At 35.8% G+C, this 19,882-nt stretch overlaps 2 protein-coding genes across 3 annotated transcripts; one reads left to right on the top strand and one right to left on the bottom strand.

The window, feature by feature from the left end:
- The first annotated feature begins 10,721 nt into the window (after nucleotides 1–10,721).
- LOC147545615 (nuclear transcription factor Y subunit A-1-like) lies at nucleotides 10,722–15,270 on the top strand. The gene is made up of 6 exons (XM_086632677.1): nucleotides 10,722–11,158; nucleotides 11,960–12,271; nucleotides 12,597–12,718; nucleotides 12,842–12,913; nucleotides 13,195–13,359; nucleotides 14,531–15,270. Exons 2-6 carry the CDS (start codon nucleotides 12,001–12,003, stop codon nucleotides 14,894–14,896), a joined length of 996 nt encoding a protein of 331 aa, XP_086488803.1. The 5' UTR covers nucleotides 10,722–11,158; nucleotides 11,960–12,000; the 3' UTR covers nucleotides 14,897–15,270.
- A 450-nt stretch (nucleotides 15,271–15,720) lies between these two features.
- LOC147545614 (translocation protein SEC62-like) lies at nucleotides 15,721–19,035 on the bottom strand. Of its 2 annotated transcripts, none has more exons than XM_086632675.1 (5): nucleotides 18,673–19,035; nucleotides 17,317–17,631; nucleotides 16,977–17,178; nucleotides 16,376–16,604; nucleotides 15,721–16,121 (listed from the first exon to the last, which is right to left on the bottom strand). In XM_086632675.1, exons 1-5 carry the CDS (start codon nucleotides 18,763–18,765, stop codon nucleotides 15,884–15,886), a joined length of 1,077 nt encoding a protein of 358 aa, XP_086488801.1. In that variant the 5' UTR covers nucleotides 18,766–19,035; the 3' UTR covers nucleotides 15,721–15,883. The 2 variants fall into 2 exon arrangements, with proteins under 2 accessions (XP_086488801.1, XP_086488802.1); XM_086632676.1 differs by having other exon boundaries at nucleotides 17,317–17,628.
- Nucleotides 19,036–19,882: the final 847 nt, after the last annotated feature.

The following is a 19,882-nucleotide window of genomic DNA, read 5'->3' as shown; positions in this document are numbered from 1 at the left end:
CAACTGGTATGTATTAGGGTTTCTAGACAATCAAAACAAGCCTACACCTTCAAATTTCTAGATAGATTCAGGGGAAAAGGTAAACTCCCTTGAAACAACTGAGTGCATGACTGAGCCAAGTTCAGATTTGGCCTTTCAGAAAAAGAAAATTCCAATAACAATATTAAAACAATTTGTATCGAGTGTTGATATCGAGAAAACTCGTGTGGGGATCGACTCAAGTTTTCTACCAAACACCTAACCCAATGCTTCGATTTCTTAAACTAATGGTAGGTCTGAAATGCTACCTTTTTTTTATTCTACTCTAGGATAGGGTCCTCCCATCTCTTTGTACCAAATTATGCTCACTAATTACACATTTATACATGAAAATATGATGCCTCCCTTTTGTCATCTATCTGGCCAACATCGAAATGACAAATATAAGGGCGACGTAAATAAAATTCACTTTTCTGTATAGTTTTACGTTCATATTTTATAGTACATAAAAATATTCAGATACATACCTTTACGTTCTAAAGTATATTGCACTCTCCTCACTAAATTTGGATCCTTAGAGCATCTCCAATGCAAAACTCAAAAAAAATCTCTATTCGTCCTATTTGTCAAGTTTCAATTGAGATTCTCACTCCTAGGTGTCGAAAATAGAGATCCTCAATTCTTGTATGTCTCCAATGCAACACTCTAAACTCTTTTATTTTACTCACGTGTCATGGTTATTTTTGTAAAAAAATAATTAGTTATTTTGGAAATATCGAAGCCTTGATTTCTATTGGTTGAAATTTAAATATTGATGAGTTGGACAATTAGAGATATCTCAAGAGGACACTCTGAAAATAGAGTGTCCTCTTGAAATATCTCTATTCCACTCTCGACACATCATTTTTGAGATCTTAGTTGAGTTTTGCATTTGAGATGATTTTTTAAGAAAAACTCAGAAAATCCTATGTGGCACTCCGAATTTCTAAGATTGAGTTTTGCATTGGAGATGCTCTTAGTTCGCAGAACAGTTTCATATATTCAGAGTAAACCCCTGACCTCTCTCAAAGGCAAATTTGTCGGAGAATTTGTGAGTGAAGGATGAGCTTCTTAACACTTATTATCGGCGCCTTTAGAACTTACTTTCAATTATTTATAAAAGGAACTAGCACTCCCCTTCTCTTTTTTACTTCTATTATCTTGTCTGTTGAGGGAAAATGAATTATGTGGAAGGGGCGGCCTTACAAGCATTTAAATTATGTGTACTGAGGCAGGAATCAAGTCAGGAGGTGAGTAGGGCACAAAAGAGTATTTTTGCATTATATAGATGGGACTAGGGTTTTGTGTTTTTTCATGCCTAGAGATTCTCTTTGCTGACAATCTTTAGTGGTGGTACTGGTGGGTAGGGTGCTTTTCAAAAGAAAGGGGTAGTTAGGGTTTTTTTACTTCTTTTATTCTTAACTCACTCTTCACTATAAAACTGTATTAATATCTTTGTTTTTCTTTTTCTGGATAAGTTTCAAGTTTTGGTCTGATTATTATAGCTTAATAGTAATATTATTAATGATCTTCTGATTATAGCTAGCTAGCTATTCTCTCTCTAGTTCTTCTCTTTTCTCCATTTATCCATCAATTTGAATTTCAATTACCAAAAGATTTATAGCATTGGGGAAGCTGAACAAATTTTTTCCTTTGGTCTAAATTTGGTTGAGAGAGAGAGAGAGAGAGAGAGGCGAAAACCTATAAATGGGTCAATTTTAATTAAGAGGGTTTTTAAGTTAGCTTAGAAGTTTGATACTTCATAGTGTTTTGTAGCTGATTTTCAAGGTTTGGTTATAATGGCTCCATCTGGTGTTAGAACAAGATCAAGCACCCAATACAAGAGACAACTTTTTCAATCAGATACATCTTCATCTTCATCTTCATCTTCATCATCACCAATAGAGAGAACTTCTTCAATAACAAGTAGTACTAGAAGAACAAGAAGAACCCAATATAAGAAAAAACCTCAAGAAACGAAGAAGAAGTCTCCCTCATCTTCATCAATGACAAAGACAAAGGAGTTAACTTGTAATTCCACCACCACAAGTACTCAAAAACTATCCAAGAAAATACACGACAACGACAACGACAAAGACGATGTAGTACAAGATGTATGCTTAACGCCGAGAGGTAAAAAACATCGAATACCGGAGACCTTGTCGTGTCCACCAGCTCCAATGAAGAAGAGAAAAGTAGTTTCAAATTGCTCATCACAAAGGTCACCCATTCCTTTCTTTACTAATCCGGAAATAGAACTCTTTTTCGTTTTTGCAGTTCATGATATCTCAGTTTGAAATATGTGTCTCTCTACTGTGGAAACCAGAGTTCGAATCTTACTGTATGCAGACGAGTAGTTTGAATTAGGTTTTTGTAATATATTTAAAACATCATAGTTGTATAAGTTACTTAGGGTGATATATGTTAGTTTATCTTTATCGATGCTAGCGAAAAGCTAGTTTGATCATTGAAGATCAAGAAATAGTTGAAGTGTGTTTTAGAGGAAGAGAGAGTTTGATGTTTGAAAGAGTGACTCTTAATTAGATCAAATTTTGCAGATCTTTTTTTTTTTTTTTGCTAATTTGCTAGGGTTTTTAAAGTATGTGTAGGATATACACTTGTGTTCTAATTAGATGCAGTTTGTTAAAGTTCATTCAAGATGATGAGCTATAATGGGTTTGTTTCTTTTCTTCTTTCCTTTTTGAAATTTGAATTTAACATTTGGAAATGTTAAATGTAATGGGTTGGATTTGAGTGTAATTCAAAACTGCATTTAGCAGTTTCTATATGTTTATCAACAAAGTACAAAGTCTTGTTTGGTTTGGTATATTCATGACATGAGATTTCATTCCTATTTTTTGGTAGTGTTAGTACTTTGAATCCCCTAATGAACTAATAAATTTACCTTTGAAATTAATAACTTTATTTGTTTCAACCACCCCATTAAGGGCAAGACTTTTTTTAATTTAAAAAAAGACAATATTTAACTATTCTGGCACCCCCTTACTTGGTTGTAAATAGTATAGATGTCTATTTGTCAATATTTCAGACGGAATCAAGATTTTACAGTGCAAGTCAGTTTTGTAAATAGTTCTACTTTTTGGTAATTACACAAATTTTGAATTTCTTTATCGAATATAGAAAAAGAACGTAATCTCAAAAGATTTCTTTTTTTTTCACATAAATAACGAAAACCCCGATAAATGTCTTTTTATTGGAATTCCGTATTATCTTAAAAGACACAAACATAGGCCTCAAGAACTCATTTTAAAATTGAGATCGACACTACAATAACTAGTCTTACTGAAATCCATATAATCCTCTTGAAGGAATTTCTTTTCATCCAATATAATATGTTATTTGGATATTGAATAAGATAATAATTACAAAGACATTGATACATCAATACAATGTGATAAGTACGATAACAGTCGAATTTAAGGCTCACAAAAATGAAGAGTATAAAGTCCAACGAATCTATTGATCCATCTAACTACTTTATTTATTCCCAAATTCGATAATTATATATTTGCAGTTACACGAGATCGAATATGAGACACTCGTAATGCAGAATAGACGCACTACCAACTAGGCTATCAGTGGTTGGCCATCCAATACAATATTATACATAAACAGGCCGATATATTCTTGGTTTCACTTCACAAGAACCTAACAAACATCCCCTTAAAAAGGAGTGGAAGATAGAAAAAGTGGATTAGAGAAAACAGTGCTCCTTCCAATATCCTAATACCTAAAATATTAATATTTTGTGTTTGTCTTTTTCTTTTTTAAATGGTGGTGAAATCATGGTGTCAGGTGTGAGTGTTTGTTGGTTAGATTTTTTGCCAACATATGTTAAGAGAATCCAATGAAATAACTCGTGCGGGTTAATTAGTAAATTGTAGTTGTTGATCCTATCCCTACTTTTCTTACTTTAATTGGTAAAACTTTTCAATAATTTACTAATTTGATGATTGGTGACATTGATGCAGCATCTAAGAACAATGGAGCATATCAATTCAAAAAAAAAAGAACAATGGAGCATATCCAAAAAGTTTTTCTTAAGAAAAAGAGAAGAATTTAGATAGGAAATATCCGATAATAATATGTTATAATTTGTTGATCGGGCCCTTGAGAAGTGAACGTAAGAGGCTAAATATTGTTAGTTTATAGTAATCTTAATGGATCCACTAATCTATTTACGGTAAAATTTAAATTTTCCTGAAAAAAACAAAAAATATGAAAGTAAGTTGCGTAAGGTGTGTCTAGTTGAATCAATAACAACAGTGTTAAGTATATTCGCCAGTTAAGAAGTTTTAGTTATATAAGCTTCCACTCGACATGTATCGTAATGATAAATATGGTTCATCTCGTGATGACTTTCTCTTAATTATCAAAATATTTGTCGCTTCATTCCCGTATCAAGAGAATACCTGTCGTTCGCTCGGTTATGCTACTAAAAGCTTAGTTTGGAGAAAGTCGAAATAGAGAACACTCATCTTGGGGTGGCTTACTTCTTAAATACTTTCAATAGTTATATGCTTCGCACTTGGCTATCCAACATTTACCATGGGGTACGATAACTAGCCCACTAATGGTGCATAATTCTCGATCCTCTCTTGTACTAGGGAAAAGTCCTATCAACACTCTAATGCCTACACAAAATATAGACCACACTGTCTCACGACGTTCTAAATCTAGCTCACGTTTGGCTTTAGTGAGTTGAAATATCACTATATCAGTCAAATAGACACAGATAAAGGGTGTGTCATACCAAGTTTAAGTTGGGAGTAGAGTGGATACTTTATGCATATTGTTTCATGAGTGGTAAGATGGTTTATGTTCATGATGTGGTTAATCGTCACTTATAATTCTCTGATTTGACTCCAGGGAGAGAGAACGAGACCCACAACTTGAGAAGGCATATCATTTTAGGAGGGTCACCCTTGCATGATTCAACTCCTCATTAAAAATGGGTTTCCTTCAAACAAGGCACATAATATATGTATAGCTAACACAACCATTTTATTATCTCTTTTCCGTACATATATAGCCACATTTTACGTATAAAATTAGATAATAAAATTCAGAGTGTTAGACACCCGTCGAGTTGGTTCATTTTAAAACAACCAACATTATTGCAAGCAATATATTAATGAATTTTTGTGGTCGAGATGATTCTGCATCAACTTTCGACTCAGACTTTGACAAAATTTCTCTAGAAAATACTATTCCTCATCAATCAACATAATTGGCGGTTGGTGTATTTGAATTGGATATGGGTAGGACTAAAAAGTCATTTAATTTCATTATAAGGTACAACTAGAAAATCAAAGTGAATGTGAAGTGGTATTCATAGGCTTTCTTCCTTCTTTGGTGGGGGAAGTTCCTTGGTCTTTTTTTTGCAGTCCAATGATATTAGTCTGATCATCTTTACTTTGATTCCTTGTAAGTTTCTCTCTCTAAATTATGACTTTTCTAGAATCCGAGGTTGTCGACCCTACTTCTCTTCTATTCAATAACAGAGGAAGAAAAGTGAGACATTCCCTCTCCTTTCATTCTCTCCTTTTTCTTTTCAGTCAAAAACTCATGTTGTAGATTAAAAGTGATTGAGTCACTCCCCCACTTAATTAGGGTAAGGATGGACAAAAACTTATTGAATCTACTCCTTTTGGTTTAATTGTGGATTGTTTCCTTTTAAGTGTAGAAATTGTCCACCACCTTTTGATACACTGGTTCATGTTCGTTCTGAACTCCGAACGTCTTAGGTTCGAATCTCAACAGAAGTCGAATTCATAATTTAATAGACTTGATTTAAATAACTTAAAAGGTAGGATAAATAGGCTAGGGAAATTTTAAAAGGCCCCCCCGTTTTTGTTAAAAGGCCTCCCCGCTAAAAGCGCCCCTCATTATAACCCATTTGGTTATAGGGCCCCCTCTACAAAAGAGCACCTCCTTCATCAATATTTGACCTAACGGCAAAGTTAACGCCGTTAGGTCAAACTTAACCCAAGACCAGAGATGTTGACCACGCCACATCATCATCTTCTCCGGTAGGTCGCCGGCCGGCCAAACTTCCGGCCGGCGACCTTTAAATTTTTTTTTTTTTTTTTTTATTCTCTCTCTTCTCTCTCTCTCTCCAAAAATTTTTTTTTTTTTTTTTCTTTTTTTTAACTCTCTCTCTCTCTCTAGAGATCTAGAGAGAGAGAGAGAGAGCAGATCCAGATCTGCTCGCAGACCCATTAGAGGTCTGCGAACAGACCTTCAAAGGGTCTGTTCGCAGACCCTTTGAAGGTCTGCGAACAGATCCATTGAAGGTCTGTTCGCAGACCTTCAATGGCTGCTCTCTCTCTCTAGATCTATAGAGAGAGAGAGTTAAAAAAAAAAAAAATTTGGAGAGAGAGAAGAGAGAGAATAAAAAAAAAAATTTGAAGGTCGCCGGCCGGCCGGCGACCTACCGGAGAAGATGATGATGTGGCAGAGAGAGAAAATGAGATGGAGGAGAGAAAATGTGGGTGAAATACACCTTTAAAGGGGTTTTTTTTCACCCATTCAAAGAGGGGGGCCCTTTAACCAAGCTAAGTCAAAGGGTTTTTACTAAGTCAACAAAATCATGGGGAGGCCTTTTAACAAAAACGGGGAGGCCTTTTAAAATCTCCCAATAGGCTATAGGCCTCATATAATGACCTTAATTATGGGTTGTTAAACAGTCTTTCAAGTGAAAAATGTCCTTATTAATGACAATTATAAGACTAGATGTGTCAACATGTTATATGTATCTATGTAATGTAGGGAACGTAATGTAATGACTCTGGAAGTTAATGTAAAGAAAAAGTTGTGTAGACATTTGAAAACGAACATTTGGTCCGACTGGTTTGAAATTTTGGATTCGACAGAGAGTAGGTTTTTATCCACATCGTATAATGAATAAAAAAACTCTTTGGAATTCCAATAAGAACAAATAAATAAGTGCATTTGGATTTGTGATATCTTTGTATCAGAAATTTAAAAACACTAACAGAACATAAGATTCTACATGTCATAGTAGCACTTCTAGACAATCAAAGAACAAAAATGTTATTTGGCCTTAGGTTCTTGCCCAAGCATGGTTTTGAGGATGAGATGACATGTCCAATTTTGAAAAAGAACATGCAATGGCAGCTCCCGGACCATGGTGGGGTAAAAACCTCTGGCCAAGTAGCATCTTCGTAATAACAATTTCCTTCGCTTAAATTGATCTATTTTCTATAAGAAACGAGGTTCCCTCCCCGTCCTACGTACAGGAAAGATCCTTCTTGGCTAACGCATTCGAAGACAAGAAAAATAAATTTAAATTTATATAACAAATGACATAGGTTTTGGTGTCATGTCATAACTTTGGTTTATAAATCTCGGTCGTCCAATTTCTTTTGTAAATTATGGCCCTTCATTTTAAAGAGACTTTGAAATGATAGATATTTAACCGTCAAAATAATTACCCACTCCTTAAAAACTCTCTAACTCTTTTTCTCTCTTTCCTCTTTTCTACCTTCAAACAATTCATGTGTTATCGGTTATTATCTTAAATATATTTTATTGCTTCAATATTTGTGTAAGACCAAAATATTTGATAATTTTGTATAACATAAATATAGAAATTTCCGTGCCCTACGGGCACGGGCTATACCCTAGTTACAACATAAATCTCAGATAGAATTGTAGGGGAGAGAGATAACCTTATGTTTGAAGAGGAGAGAGGGGCCATATTTATAGACATAAATATAGGAGTCAGAATTTTGAACTGACTTAGAATAATGTATCAATACACTCGCCATTTTTGTTATATAAACTCACATTTCCTTAGACTTGAACAATACTGACCTTTGATGTGACTCATGTGAGTGTATATAACAAAAGTGGTGAGTGCATTTAAAATTGCACTTACCAAGTCTCCTGACTACTTCAAAATATTTTAAAAACACCCACCAATTAACTAGGGTATAGTGCATTAAAAGGCCCAAGCAGAGTGAAGGAAAGAGAGACCTTTGCTTCTTGTGTTTGGGCATGGGAAAACTTTTTTACATTCCATTTTTAGGCATGAGAAAGCTTTCCCTTTTGAAGTATTGATACATTATTCTCGTCTCGTATGTTTTGTATTTCAGTTGATCGGGCCAAACTAGTGAGAAAACCCCCTCTCTTGTAGGAGTCCTAAGGGTCGAAGAGCATATACTAGGGCATAAGTGGAACTCGTTCGGACCGTGTGAATTCCAAAGAAAAGGTGAGCCACCCATCTAAATTTAGGCATATTTAATCTTTCTATAAATAGTTTAGTTGTATATGAATTGGGATTAGGGGTGTACTTGAGTCGAGTAGTAAGATGTTCAAGTTCGGTTCGTGTATTTGACTGTCGAGCTCGAGCTCGAGCTCGTTCGAGTAATTGTCCACTTGTTCAAGCTCGGTTCGTATAAGTTTGAAAGAGCTCGAGCTCGAACTCGAGCTCGCATTGTTTTAAACTCGTTTATCAAAATACTTCAAATTAAAACTTTCTAAATCATCAAAATACTTCAATGATCATTTGTCACATACAATAATAATGATTAATGATTCATATTCCGATAATTCTTTAATGGTTGATATTTCATGTACAAGTTTCAATACTAATACGTAATTATGTACTATACTATTATAAGAGTATGTTAAACGAGTTGTTCACGAGTAGCTCGTGATACACTAAAGAATGTTCAAGCTCGGCTCGTTTATGTAAACGAGCTTGATTTTGAGCTCGTGTTAAGCTCGGACTCGTTAATATTCGAGTCGAACACGAGCAATAGTCGAGCCGAGCTCGAGCAGCTCGTTAAGAGCTCGGTTCGTGTAGGATGAAACAAGTAGCCAATCCTGGTTCCCAAACCACAAGAACCCCCGACCCTAAAAAATACTGTGCAATTTTTGTAGTCTTGTATTAGTTAATATGAGGTCTTCCAACGTGGTAAAATAATAGTGGTTAAATAATCGGTCAGCCATAAATAATTTTCCTCGACATGCGTTCTATATCAACGGTATCCTCGTCACGAGCTTCACCATTGTCGTTTTCGATAAAGACTCAGCTTTTTTTCTGCAAGGACAGATAATGCCAATAGTTTATTACCATATCACCTACTTTTGACGTGGGTGATAAAGACCGCTATTCTAACTTGGTAATTGAGACTGTTAATTGGTTAGGTTAGAGAGTCTAGTACACTTACTTTAGAGTAGGTGAGAGATACAGTGTAGCAGAAGAAGGAAAGCCCAGATTAAATGAACCAACTATTCTCTTACGTCGACGTGTCAAATAGTTGACCATTAAAATACACAAGTCGTGTTTGGGACCAAACACGTGGCGTCGATTGCTGTCTCCTGCCCAACGCACGCAAAGACACAATTTAGTGTCGAAATGACGATTTTGTACCTCGTATTTGTTTGAATTGTTAAAAACAAATTATTAGTTCTTAATTTCCATTGAATATGTGTCGTTTTATGACGTAATAATATTTGAGGTTATAGTGTCAAATATCTCTTCACATGACGTATTTTTTCTTTCCAAAGTTTAGTATAATTTTTTTAGGAAAATGATTACGATGTATGATCATCATTACAATGACATAGATACATCAAAGATATGATAAATACGATAACTGTCAGATTAAACAAGAACAAAACTAAAGCCTAACTAAATCATGGTCTAAAATCCGACTAACTATAGCCTAAAGTTCAGTATAGTTATAGTATAATTAGGTTTATTGAAAGTCCCTTGTGATTGGGTTATCCTAAAAGGGTTGTTCTAAAATGTTATTCATGTTTTTTTCTTCACATTTTTTCTCTAAATTTTGTCTTGCAACGGGCGCCTATAACACAATGAAGAGGATCCTTTTAAACTATCATTCGCAATTTGTTATGAAGTTATTTTGACATTTTATTGAACTACCCTTTTAACGGGTTTAACGATCTAACATTTTACCATAGACTCTTCAAGTAGTCCCTTCTTTCTAGTGTCTTTGTTATTCTTTTTCAATCTCGTAAATATATCAACTCTTTAATACTTTCAACAAAAAAAAAAACTTTAATTTCTCATGAATTGATATCACAATTTTACACTGTCTACAATAATATTGACATATTTTAAAGTGATTTACAAAACATGATTTTTGTATCTTAAATGCTATTGTTCACTAAAATTGCATATCTATATGCAAGACCGTGAGAACTATCTTACATAAACAACAAATAATTTGACTTCAAACAAAAAAAATATATTTTGTATATATTTCTCAGTTCATTGGAAATTGATTTTGAATTGGATCAATGGAAGCTTAAAATACAAACTACGTGGGCTTCACAAAACGTATGACGACTCTTCAGCATAACAACAACAAACAAAACTTATGATAACTCTTCTCGAAACAAAATTGTGAAATAAAAAAGGGACAAAAACAACAACACACACTCCTTATAACGAGCTTCTGGAAGCTAACTTAACCATCACATCTAGTGTAACTGACCTCGCGGTAGACACGAAAAACACAAACTAAAAAATTTACATATGATCCAGTTCTTTACTCTTGGTTTTTTGTTACAAAGAGTTTTTCACTCATTGTTTGATTAACCTCCATGTAAACCACATTAGTTGAAACAAAAACAATCACATTGGAGACTCTAAAGTCTAAAGAAGCCAATACTAAAGAGAAAATGTATAGTTAATACTTGGTTGCTCAAGTGGTTGGAAGTGTTGAACTTAAGCAGTAATGTACCAATGATCGGTAATGACTAACCTAGATAGATCGGAAGTCCATTTCTAAAGAAGATAAATATTAGTATACATTTATAACAGTAGAAATGATTCTCACCATATTTGTGTGATTGGAGTAGCACCCTATCATCTCCTCTTACCCAAGATCCAAAAACAAATATTAAAATCGGAGTTTCCTTAAAAAGGACAAATTTGTCATACCCCTGATAAACGAAGGACATCAACGTCAAAATTCTTCTTAATTTTGGTTTCATCTCTTCACACTATTGTTTCTCTCTCTCCAGGAGAAAATGCAGAGAAAACTCGATTTTGTGAGAAATCTATGGATTTGAATTCTGGTGATTTTAGGGTTTTTTCCACTACAGTTCGTATCAACCAGTAAGTTCACTTCTTAGTTCCTTCCGAGTACATGCTTTGTTTGTATCTGAATTGAATTGAATTGAATGATTTAAGAAGATTGTGTAAATTAGGGTTTGGGTATACCTGTTTTCTCCTTTCGGTCTTTCCATGTTTGATTTTCGTACTGTTTATGTTGATTTAATGATCTTGTTAATGGGGATTTGGGGATTAGGGTATTTGATCAGTGATCTAGATAAAAGTTTCGTTTTTTTACTCTTTTATGGAGTTCGTTGATTTTTCAAACTTCAAGCTTGTTGTAGTTCTCAAGTTATCTCTGATTTGTAATTTTTAAGATATCGGTTGATTTCCAGTAGCTTGGGTTGGACTTCAATTTCCACAATTTTATGCTCAACTGGTGGTCTCTGAAACTAGGGTTTAATTTCCTGGGTACAGTAATTGGTGAAATAGCTTATGGCTTTGGTTTAATTAGTGAGAAAATTTTCCTTTTCATTATCTTTGAATCTTAATTTGCTTATTAATAAAGCATTTGGGGCTTCTTTCCTCTGGACTAGGTGTTAGTGTGTATTTGCACTCTGTTTTTATCATCCAATTGCTTACTTCATGAAAATTAGGTCACTTTTTTGTTTACCCTGTGTTCTACTTTAGTCACTGGTGAATTGAACTGTATTTGTGGTTTTTGGGTTACTGCCGCTTCTGAAAATAGGATGGCATCTGAAAGTATTTGATATCAGTTTGGTTTTCAACCCTCGTTTCTTCTTTACTTCCATTGTATTTCTAGTGTCTGTCTAGTGGTCTTGATGTGTTTTTTGATTTATATAGTTGGGTAGGGGATTGATAATTTATTGAAGGACTTTGACGGCATGCAATCAGCACCGAGGAATAAAAATCTATCAGAATCAAATTTACAAGGCATTCCACAGGCGTCAAACTCTTCTCAACCTTGGTGGCGTGGTTCTGTGTATAATAAAGATCCTTCCGGGGTTTTAAGGGAAAGCACATCAAAATCGTCTTCAATGGAAAATGCTGATGGTGGAATGGGTGCCAATTCTAGAGAATTACACAGCGATAGTGGTCTGAATGAAGAGGATGATATCACACAAGAGATGCAGACTAACATGTCCTCACAATCAGGTAAATGCCTTCCAAATGATGTGCTATTTATAGGACCTGCAAGATGTACTGTGGAATATTCTCGTGTCATTCCAAGTACAAGTTAGCTTATAAGTTTCAAATGACGGACAACCAATAATATGTGATAGGTTTTTTGAACCGTGAGTTCTCGTATGCGATTGTCTACCAAAACAAAGTGATACTAAAGGAGTCAGATGTGGAACTATAAATGCTACTGAGTGGATCAATTTTTTTTTTTTCTGTAGAGGATAAGTGTCTTCGTGTTGTGTGGTTAGATGCAGTTAGTCGTTTATACCTTATAATACCATGAAGGTTTTCCTTTCAGGACCAGATGGACACTATGGAAATGAAGACCAACGTCTGCACCATGTTGCATCTACCATGCCCCCAACGAGTGGCGAATACCTCATCCCACGTCCCCAATTTGAACTCGTCGGTCACTCGATTGTACGGTTATATCTCTTTGCAAACCGAAATTACAATTTTCTTGCATAATTTTCTGGTTTAGGGCACTGATTTTAGTATTCTGGCTCTGTATGAGATATTCTAACTGTTTCTAGCTTAGTACAGGCATGCACACAGTACCCATATTCTGATCCTTATTATGCAGGAATGATGACTGGTTTTGGTCCTCAAGCTCAGGTATGTAGCTTGTAACATTCCGATGAATAATAGTATCTTGATGTTATAATGGGTTTATTACATCAATATCGACCACGACTACAATGTCAAAAAAGAGAAAAAAATCAATCAATTACAGGTCACATTTCTTGATTTGAAACTAGCAGATTGGGCACATTCTCGTACATAGCCTCAATTATCGGTTTTCATTGAAATGTTCACGAATTGTATAGTGAGTTATTGAATAAAATGAAAATAGATGTAGTATGAGTTATGGAATTGGATTTTGCTCATTGTATTAGGTGCATCCACATTTAGTTGGTCTACGTCATACCAGAATGCCTTTGCCTCTTGAAATGGCAGAAGAACCTGTTTATGTAAATGCCAAGCAGTACCAAGGAATTTTGAGGCGAAGGCAGTCACGTGCCAAAGCTGAGCTGGAAAGGAAACTTATAAAGTCTAGAAAGGTGCGGACTGAACTTTTATTGGTGCATGTGTCCAGTTGCTTATTGCTCTGTTTGATCTTCAAGTTTATGAGTTGCTAGTGGTTTGCTTGTCTGAAGTGTACAGGGACAACATTTTATATTGAAGTTTTCTCATGGTAGCATGCAGGAATGTTGTTATCATGTATGCATAGAGCTTCTTTCTCATAGATGTAATTGAATCAATGTACCTGTTCCTTTTGTTACTTTGGGTCCATGTTTAGTTGGTGTGAATGCCTGAATGGACCGGAATAACAAGTGATTCCAGTGGGAAGTGATGTGAACGGAAAGGTTTCATGACGCGCATTACAGTTCTATAGTGCTTAGGAAAACCTACAAATTTGGGCTACGAGGTAGCACTTTGTGTAATATATTAGTTACTCCTTTTGGTGGTCTGCCTCCTACTTGGCTTGGTGGAGAATCCTTGTGTGCTATAAAGAGAGCCTATGGGAAGAGAAAGCTATGTACTATGTGCCATAAAAGGAGGCACCTTGCCTTACATATTCATTAGGCCTTTTGGTTAATCTGTCACCTATAATGCCTGGTGTGGTGGTCTACTGCCAGTCCATACCAAGATAAACACATACCTGGTGGAGCTAGGCTGAACAAAGCTACCTGGTCCGTAAACCAGGAAAGCTGTTGCTGGTAATGGTATTCAAATGGGTATTGCATTAGGAGTACACTCACAAAGGGGTATAGCCATTGAATAATATGTTGAAACCTTGTCAGTATCCTAATCATTGTGTGCTGAACACTAGACGTGAAATGTGATAACCAGGGAGGACCTGGGAATCGTATCCGGTTTCAACAGGCTAAAGAGCCCTTGAAGGTGGGTGGACCAAATTGAGGATACCAACGGCCATCTCGATGTGGATCTATTGATTCTACGCATCTACTAGGGGTCCTTTTCATAGCATCTCATGTGAGAATGTTAGAAGAAATGCAGGAGTTTTTGGGTTGTTTGGTTTGAATAGTTTCTTTAAAACTTTTGTTCTGTGTAGCTGGTTGTATGTCATTATTTTCTGTAGACATCTGATTGTAATATCTAGAAAGTTCAGTTACTGCCATTCCAAATTCTGTTTATGCAAGTTACTCTGCAAGGAAACAAACAAACAAAAGGAATTAATTAATGTGAACTTGTCTTTCTTCATGACAGCCATATCTTCATGAGTCTCGGCATCAGCATGCTATGAGAAGGGCAAGGGGCTGTGGAGGTCGCTTTCTCAACACAAAGAAACTTGAAAATGGAACAACACCATCTAAAGAGTTGGGAAGCTCGTTGGGTTCAAACTCTAATATGAACCAGAACTCCTCGGATAGTCAGAAAGAAGGGACGATGATACAGGACACACAAGAAGAACATTTTTACACTAACGGTGATGGTAAAAGCTATCAACGTAATCAAAACCTGCAATTTCATTCACTATCGAGTGAAAGGGGGGAGGAAGGTGACTGTTCAGGCCAGCAACGGGTAAGCATCCCGGTGAACCGGAACTCGAACAGGGCCCTTACCATCCAGTGAACCATTGAAAGGGACATGAAGGGTTCCTCGTCCAGTAATACTAACGGAGAGTAGGACCCTAAAAAGTTTCCTGGTTAGCTGATGTATCTCAGGCAATTCATTCTTGGCTTGGTTCTAATGTTTGTTGGGGGAAAGAGAAGAAGAAGAAGAAAGTGAGACTTTCAGTGGATTGTGGCTTCTTTTGTCTTCTTAACCTTTCCCCAGTTTGTTATTTTCTGTGTACAAATGAAAACTGATGTGGTTTGAGTAGAAGCTTAGTAGTAATGGAAGAGTTCAGAAAGTAACTGAAGGAACTCTTCCATTTTGTTTTCTTTACTGACATTGGTTTGAAGGTATTTTAGGTATGTTAAAGTACTCCGAATGGTTATTGATCACTTGTTGTAGGAGAGGTATATTTATCATCTGCATGTAGACCCAACTGTTTCTCCTTTATATAATCCCGTTATTGATCACTTGTTGTAGGAGAGGTATATTTATAATCTGCATGTAGACCCAACTGTTTCTCCTTTATATAATCCCATTTGTGAGCTCCCAAGTAGCGTCGCATCGGCTTGGGAGCTGGACTCAGATGGCCCTGCAGTCTGAACTTGACCCTCTAACCGATTCCACGACAAGCCAATAAACTCCAACTTAACCCTCTCTAACCGAGTCCACGACAAGCCATTAAACTCCAACTTAACCCTCTCTAACCGAGTCCACGACAAGCCAATAAACCCCAAGAACGCAGAACTGGGTAAACTGATTACTGCTATGAGATTCCCCAACCAACAAAATTGCAATATGTTATCCGGTATTTGTCTATAACACATCAATACTCAACAATCTGGTTACAATTTTGATATGATTTCTTTATTAAGAGGTGAAAACATAATTTTTTTCGGGATTCCAATTAAATACCAAAAGCTCAGTCACAGATATACTAGAGAAAGAAAAAAAGGAGACAACTATAATATACTGTGTTGTTCTACTTGGGCTGTGGTCTGTTTATCATATATTTTGATGATGATCTTGACCGGCATCCTCTTCCTCGACTGTAACTTCTTCCTGACCTGTAATTTCCTCTGTGTTAATCCCGTCGGTCTTTTCGTTTGGGTTAGTGTTTTCTTCTGGTGTTGCTGAATGTGTCTCTGTGGCGTTAACCACAGTTTCCATCATCCCCGATAAAGCTAATCTCGGGTTCCACTCAAGGACATCATCAATAATATTGGATACCCGCTTCTGGTACCTGCAAGCAGTTAAAACAACCCAATTCAGAATAACTAGCTAGAACAATGTTTCGCCAGTTGTATTAGAATATCAGTGTAAAAGATGAGATTTATGGGTGGTCCTGGTGCCTATCATTAAACTAGGCATAATTATTGAATTCCACAAATTGGTAGTGGGACTAGCCATGCCCAATCTCATTGGCGAACAATATCAGCACAAACATATCAAACTACAAAATGGAAGATCATTAGCTCTGCTAGGTTCGCAACAAACCTTGCTCTGGCAGCTTCATCGGGTGCGTGATGCCTTAGCAAAAGTATGACACCCGCAGCCACTGCTGCATAAAAGAGCCTCGATGTCCACTTGGGTCGCTCTTCTTCATCTTTTTTGGGCCAAAACTGGAACAACTCTGACAACGTTGTCTCTTCCGCAAGGATATTAGGGAAAATCCAAATTCGTTTTCCAAGCAAGACCCATAGAAAACCAAAAAGTAGACCTCTCACTGCAAAGTAAGGAATAAGTTGTCAAGAACTAACAGACCAAATTCACATGAAGAATATCACAAGTTGTTTTTTTCAGTATATATGCACGCAGTCACAATAGGTCCCAGTGTGGAAATTGTTTGATATATGATCACGAAAAACAGAAACTGAGATGGTAAACTCATGCTTTAATGCTATATTGCCTAAATATTTTTATGCAATAGACTATGAAGAAGAAAACATAAACAAGTTAATTTCTTTCAACAAGGTCATAGAAAAAAGCAATTAGGCCATGAAGCATGAACAACTTGAGAGAATCGATATCCAACGGTTAGAAAGAAAATAACCGAGAAATGCAACAAACATTAAAATTCAAGAAGTTCATCGAATACCTGAAAGCAGAGTGAATATAAGTAGAAGGAGCCCAGCACAAGTATACAATACTAGCAGTTTGCACTGATGGGGGAAGACAGGAAACAAACAAATAGCTAGGGTCACCACAGGCCAAACAAAAGAGAGGATTGTCTGCCACAAAGGACGGCGTTTTACAAACGTCCAAGCAAAAAAAGCATCGTTTTCAGAGAATACTTGATCCTGTAACACGTATAAATGTGGAAACAGTGTTAAAAGTGTGAGGAACAGATAAACGGTAAAACAATAACATGAAAAGTTGTTTGAAGAACTAAGGCCAAAAGTAAACAGAGTCTACCATGGGGGGCTAATAGAACTTACAGGAAATATTTCCAAGTGTGCTGGCCAGGTGGATAACTTCTTTTTCCCTGGTCGAACAGTTTTCACCACTCTATCACACCGTACTAAAAGATTCCTTCCTAGTAGAACGTCGGCAATCTCATCTGCTTCTAAGGTTTTATCGGTTTCCAATACGTCCTTGAGCTCTGGATGTTTTGTCAAAAACTTCACAAAGTCCTTCCCTCTGAAGTACTCCACCCTTGTTTCCTGTAATACCGCCCATCTAGACTCTAGTTCCTTATGATCCCTCACCTTTTCAGAGAACAACTGAAATAAATCTTTCTCTGCAGCTTTCTTCTAAATAAACAAGAAAATGAGAGATAAATAAATAATGGTATCTAAGACAAAGAATGAAATATCTCGAAATCACATGCCCATAATATTTCAAGAGAAAGAAAGGGGAAATTTAAGTGTTAAACATAATGAGAATAGTTAGCATTACAAATGCAGTTAATGAAATCCACAATTTTCAATGTTAAAATAAAGACTGCTTAATGAAGTGCTAAAAGCTCTAGAATGGCATTCCAGGTTGCAGTGAGACAATCAGAGAATCCACCCTGACATGAACGGAAACAATATTTAGAGAGATAGGAAATCGGTGTTCGCTGACTTTGAAAAATATAAATTACTATCCGAAGAAACAACAAATGGATAATAAGATGGCGAAACTAAGTATCAGTAGATGCGGGCTAGACTGAGAAGTTATTATCTTCTTTTTTCGGGTGAGGAGAAAGGGCTTGTTGTCCCACACTGCACAGGGACCTTGTGGCCAGTTTTGGGATATAAGTGATTCTATTCTTATACAGCTCTTCTTCTCAAAAAAATATTCATTGACATTTTCAGAAAGATGTATCAGAAGAAATAATGAAAACTAAAACACCCATGAATCAGAAAGTAATAAACCAAAAACCGATCAAATTAGGGATGTTAAGGTAATCACCTTATATCCAATAACCATGAACTACAATTGCATTGTTCAATGGTCAATTTCATTATATCCCTAGAAGAGACCATCATCAACCCGATAACGATTTTCAGAATCAAAGATTTTCTTACAACCTAGGTCCAATTTATCAGATAGCAAACAAATTAATCTAAATTTTGAATTTGATCCTCATAGGTAAGATAAGAAACCTAAACTACATGACATGTGAGATTTCAACAAACCATCAAAACCCTACAATTTCAAACACCCAAATACACAAAATCAATCTGAATCAACAAAAACGACAATTTCTAAGATTTAAATTGCATTTCACATTCAACAATTAAAGAAGATCTGAAATCAGAAAAAATGCATAAACCCAAAAATGGTAAGAGAGAGAGAGAGGAACAAACCCTAGGTGGAGTATCGTTGTTAGAATCTCGTGTACCATTCTGAAGAGCTGCTGCTCGTCGGACTCTTTTCTTATCTGCTCCAGATTTCGCCATCTTTCTTCTCTCTCTCTCTCTCTCTGTAGTTTCTCTGTCTGAGGAAAAAAACCCTAAATGTACGGAAAGGATCCTTAATAGTAAAGTCGGATCCTTTTAAGATTAAATGAGAATTGAAAGATTTACCAACCCCCTTTGCCCTAACGGTGGCACTTACAGATTTCGTGCCCCTTCGCGCCTTGCTTCTCCTCTCTCTCTCTCCTCGCTTTTTGCCTAATTACAGAGAGATGAAATGAGATTAGGGTCTGTTTGTTTGATTGGTTTAACAATAAGATTTGCATGTGATATTCTTTCTTTAAATACGAGTTACCCAATCACGTGCTCATTCGAAACTCCACTTTGACTCTTTGATGTTCCCATAAGTGGGTAACTAATCACATGCTCACGTGACCATTACTTCCTCATTCACATTTTCTCAAAAAAATTCTAGTTTGTTAAAATTTTTTTTTTTTGTTGAAAGTAGTTTGTTAAAAATTGGTAGGATTATAAACAATCAATTAGATGAGAGAAAAATTTCATCAAAAAGAAAATTAGATGAGAAAAAAATTATGATTTGTTTAGAAGAACAAACATAAGTAGGAGAACATTTTTGTTTTGGAATTTGCTTAAGAAATCAGTTTCTTGGTTTAATCAGCAAACAAAAAAGTCAAGGAGTCAACTTTCCGAATGAAAGGCAAAAGTCCAGCAGATTCGGCAATGCATTTAAAGTCTTATCTTAAGGTAGTATATCTACTCGGAAAATTAATCGATTTTGTGATGAAAATTTAGTACTATAATTTATCAATTATTGTTAAGATATACTAATAAAGACCTTAATATGACCTCAAGATATGTAGTTGTCCTTATGACATAGTCGTGGTGACTTGTGAATCCTAATGTCTTAACTGGTGGTTATAGTGCATTATTGCTTATCTAAATTTACGATGTATTGCATTTCATGACGTAGCAATGTCATTGAAATGTAGTGACTTTTGAAACCCAATCTCAAAAAAAAAAGAATTGTTTTAATTCCCACCTAATAGACCATAAAATAAGATTTGATTTGATTTTAACCTAGATCTTACATTGTTCACCCCGTTAGTATCTTTTTTCCCAGTGGGAGGCTAGGGGAACACAA

The sequence above is a fragment of the Eschscholzia californica genome, unplaced genomic scaffold, assembly GCF_041429995.1.
Source record: "Eschscholzia californica isolate CP2 unplaced genomic scaffold, dmEscCali1.0.p SCAF_4, whole genome shotgun sequence".
Classification (NCBI taxonomy): domain Eukaryota; kingdom Viridiplantae; phylum Streptophyta; class Magnoliopsida; order Ranunculales; family Papaveraceae; genus Eschscholzia; species Eschscholzia californica.
This window is presented reverse-complemented; position numbering and strand designations above follow the sequence as displayed.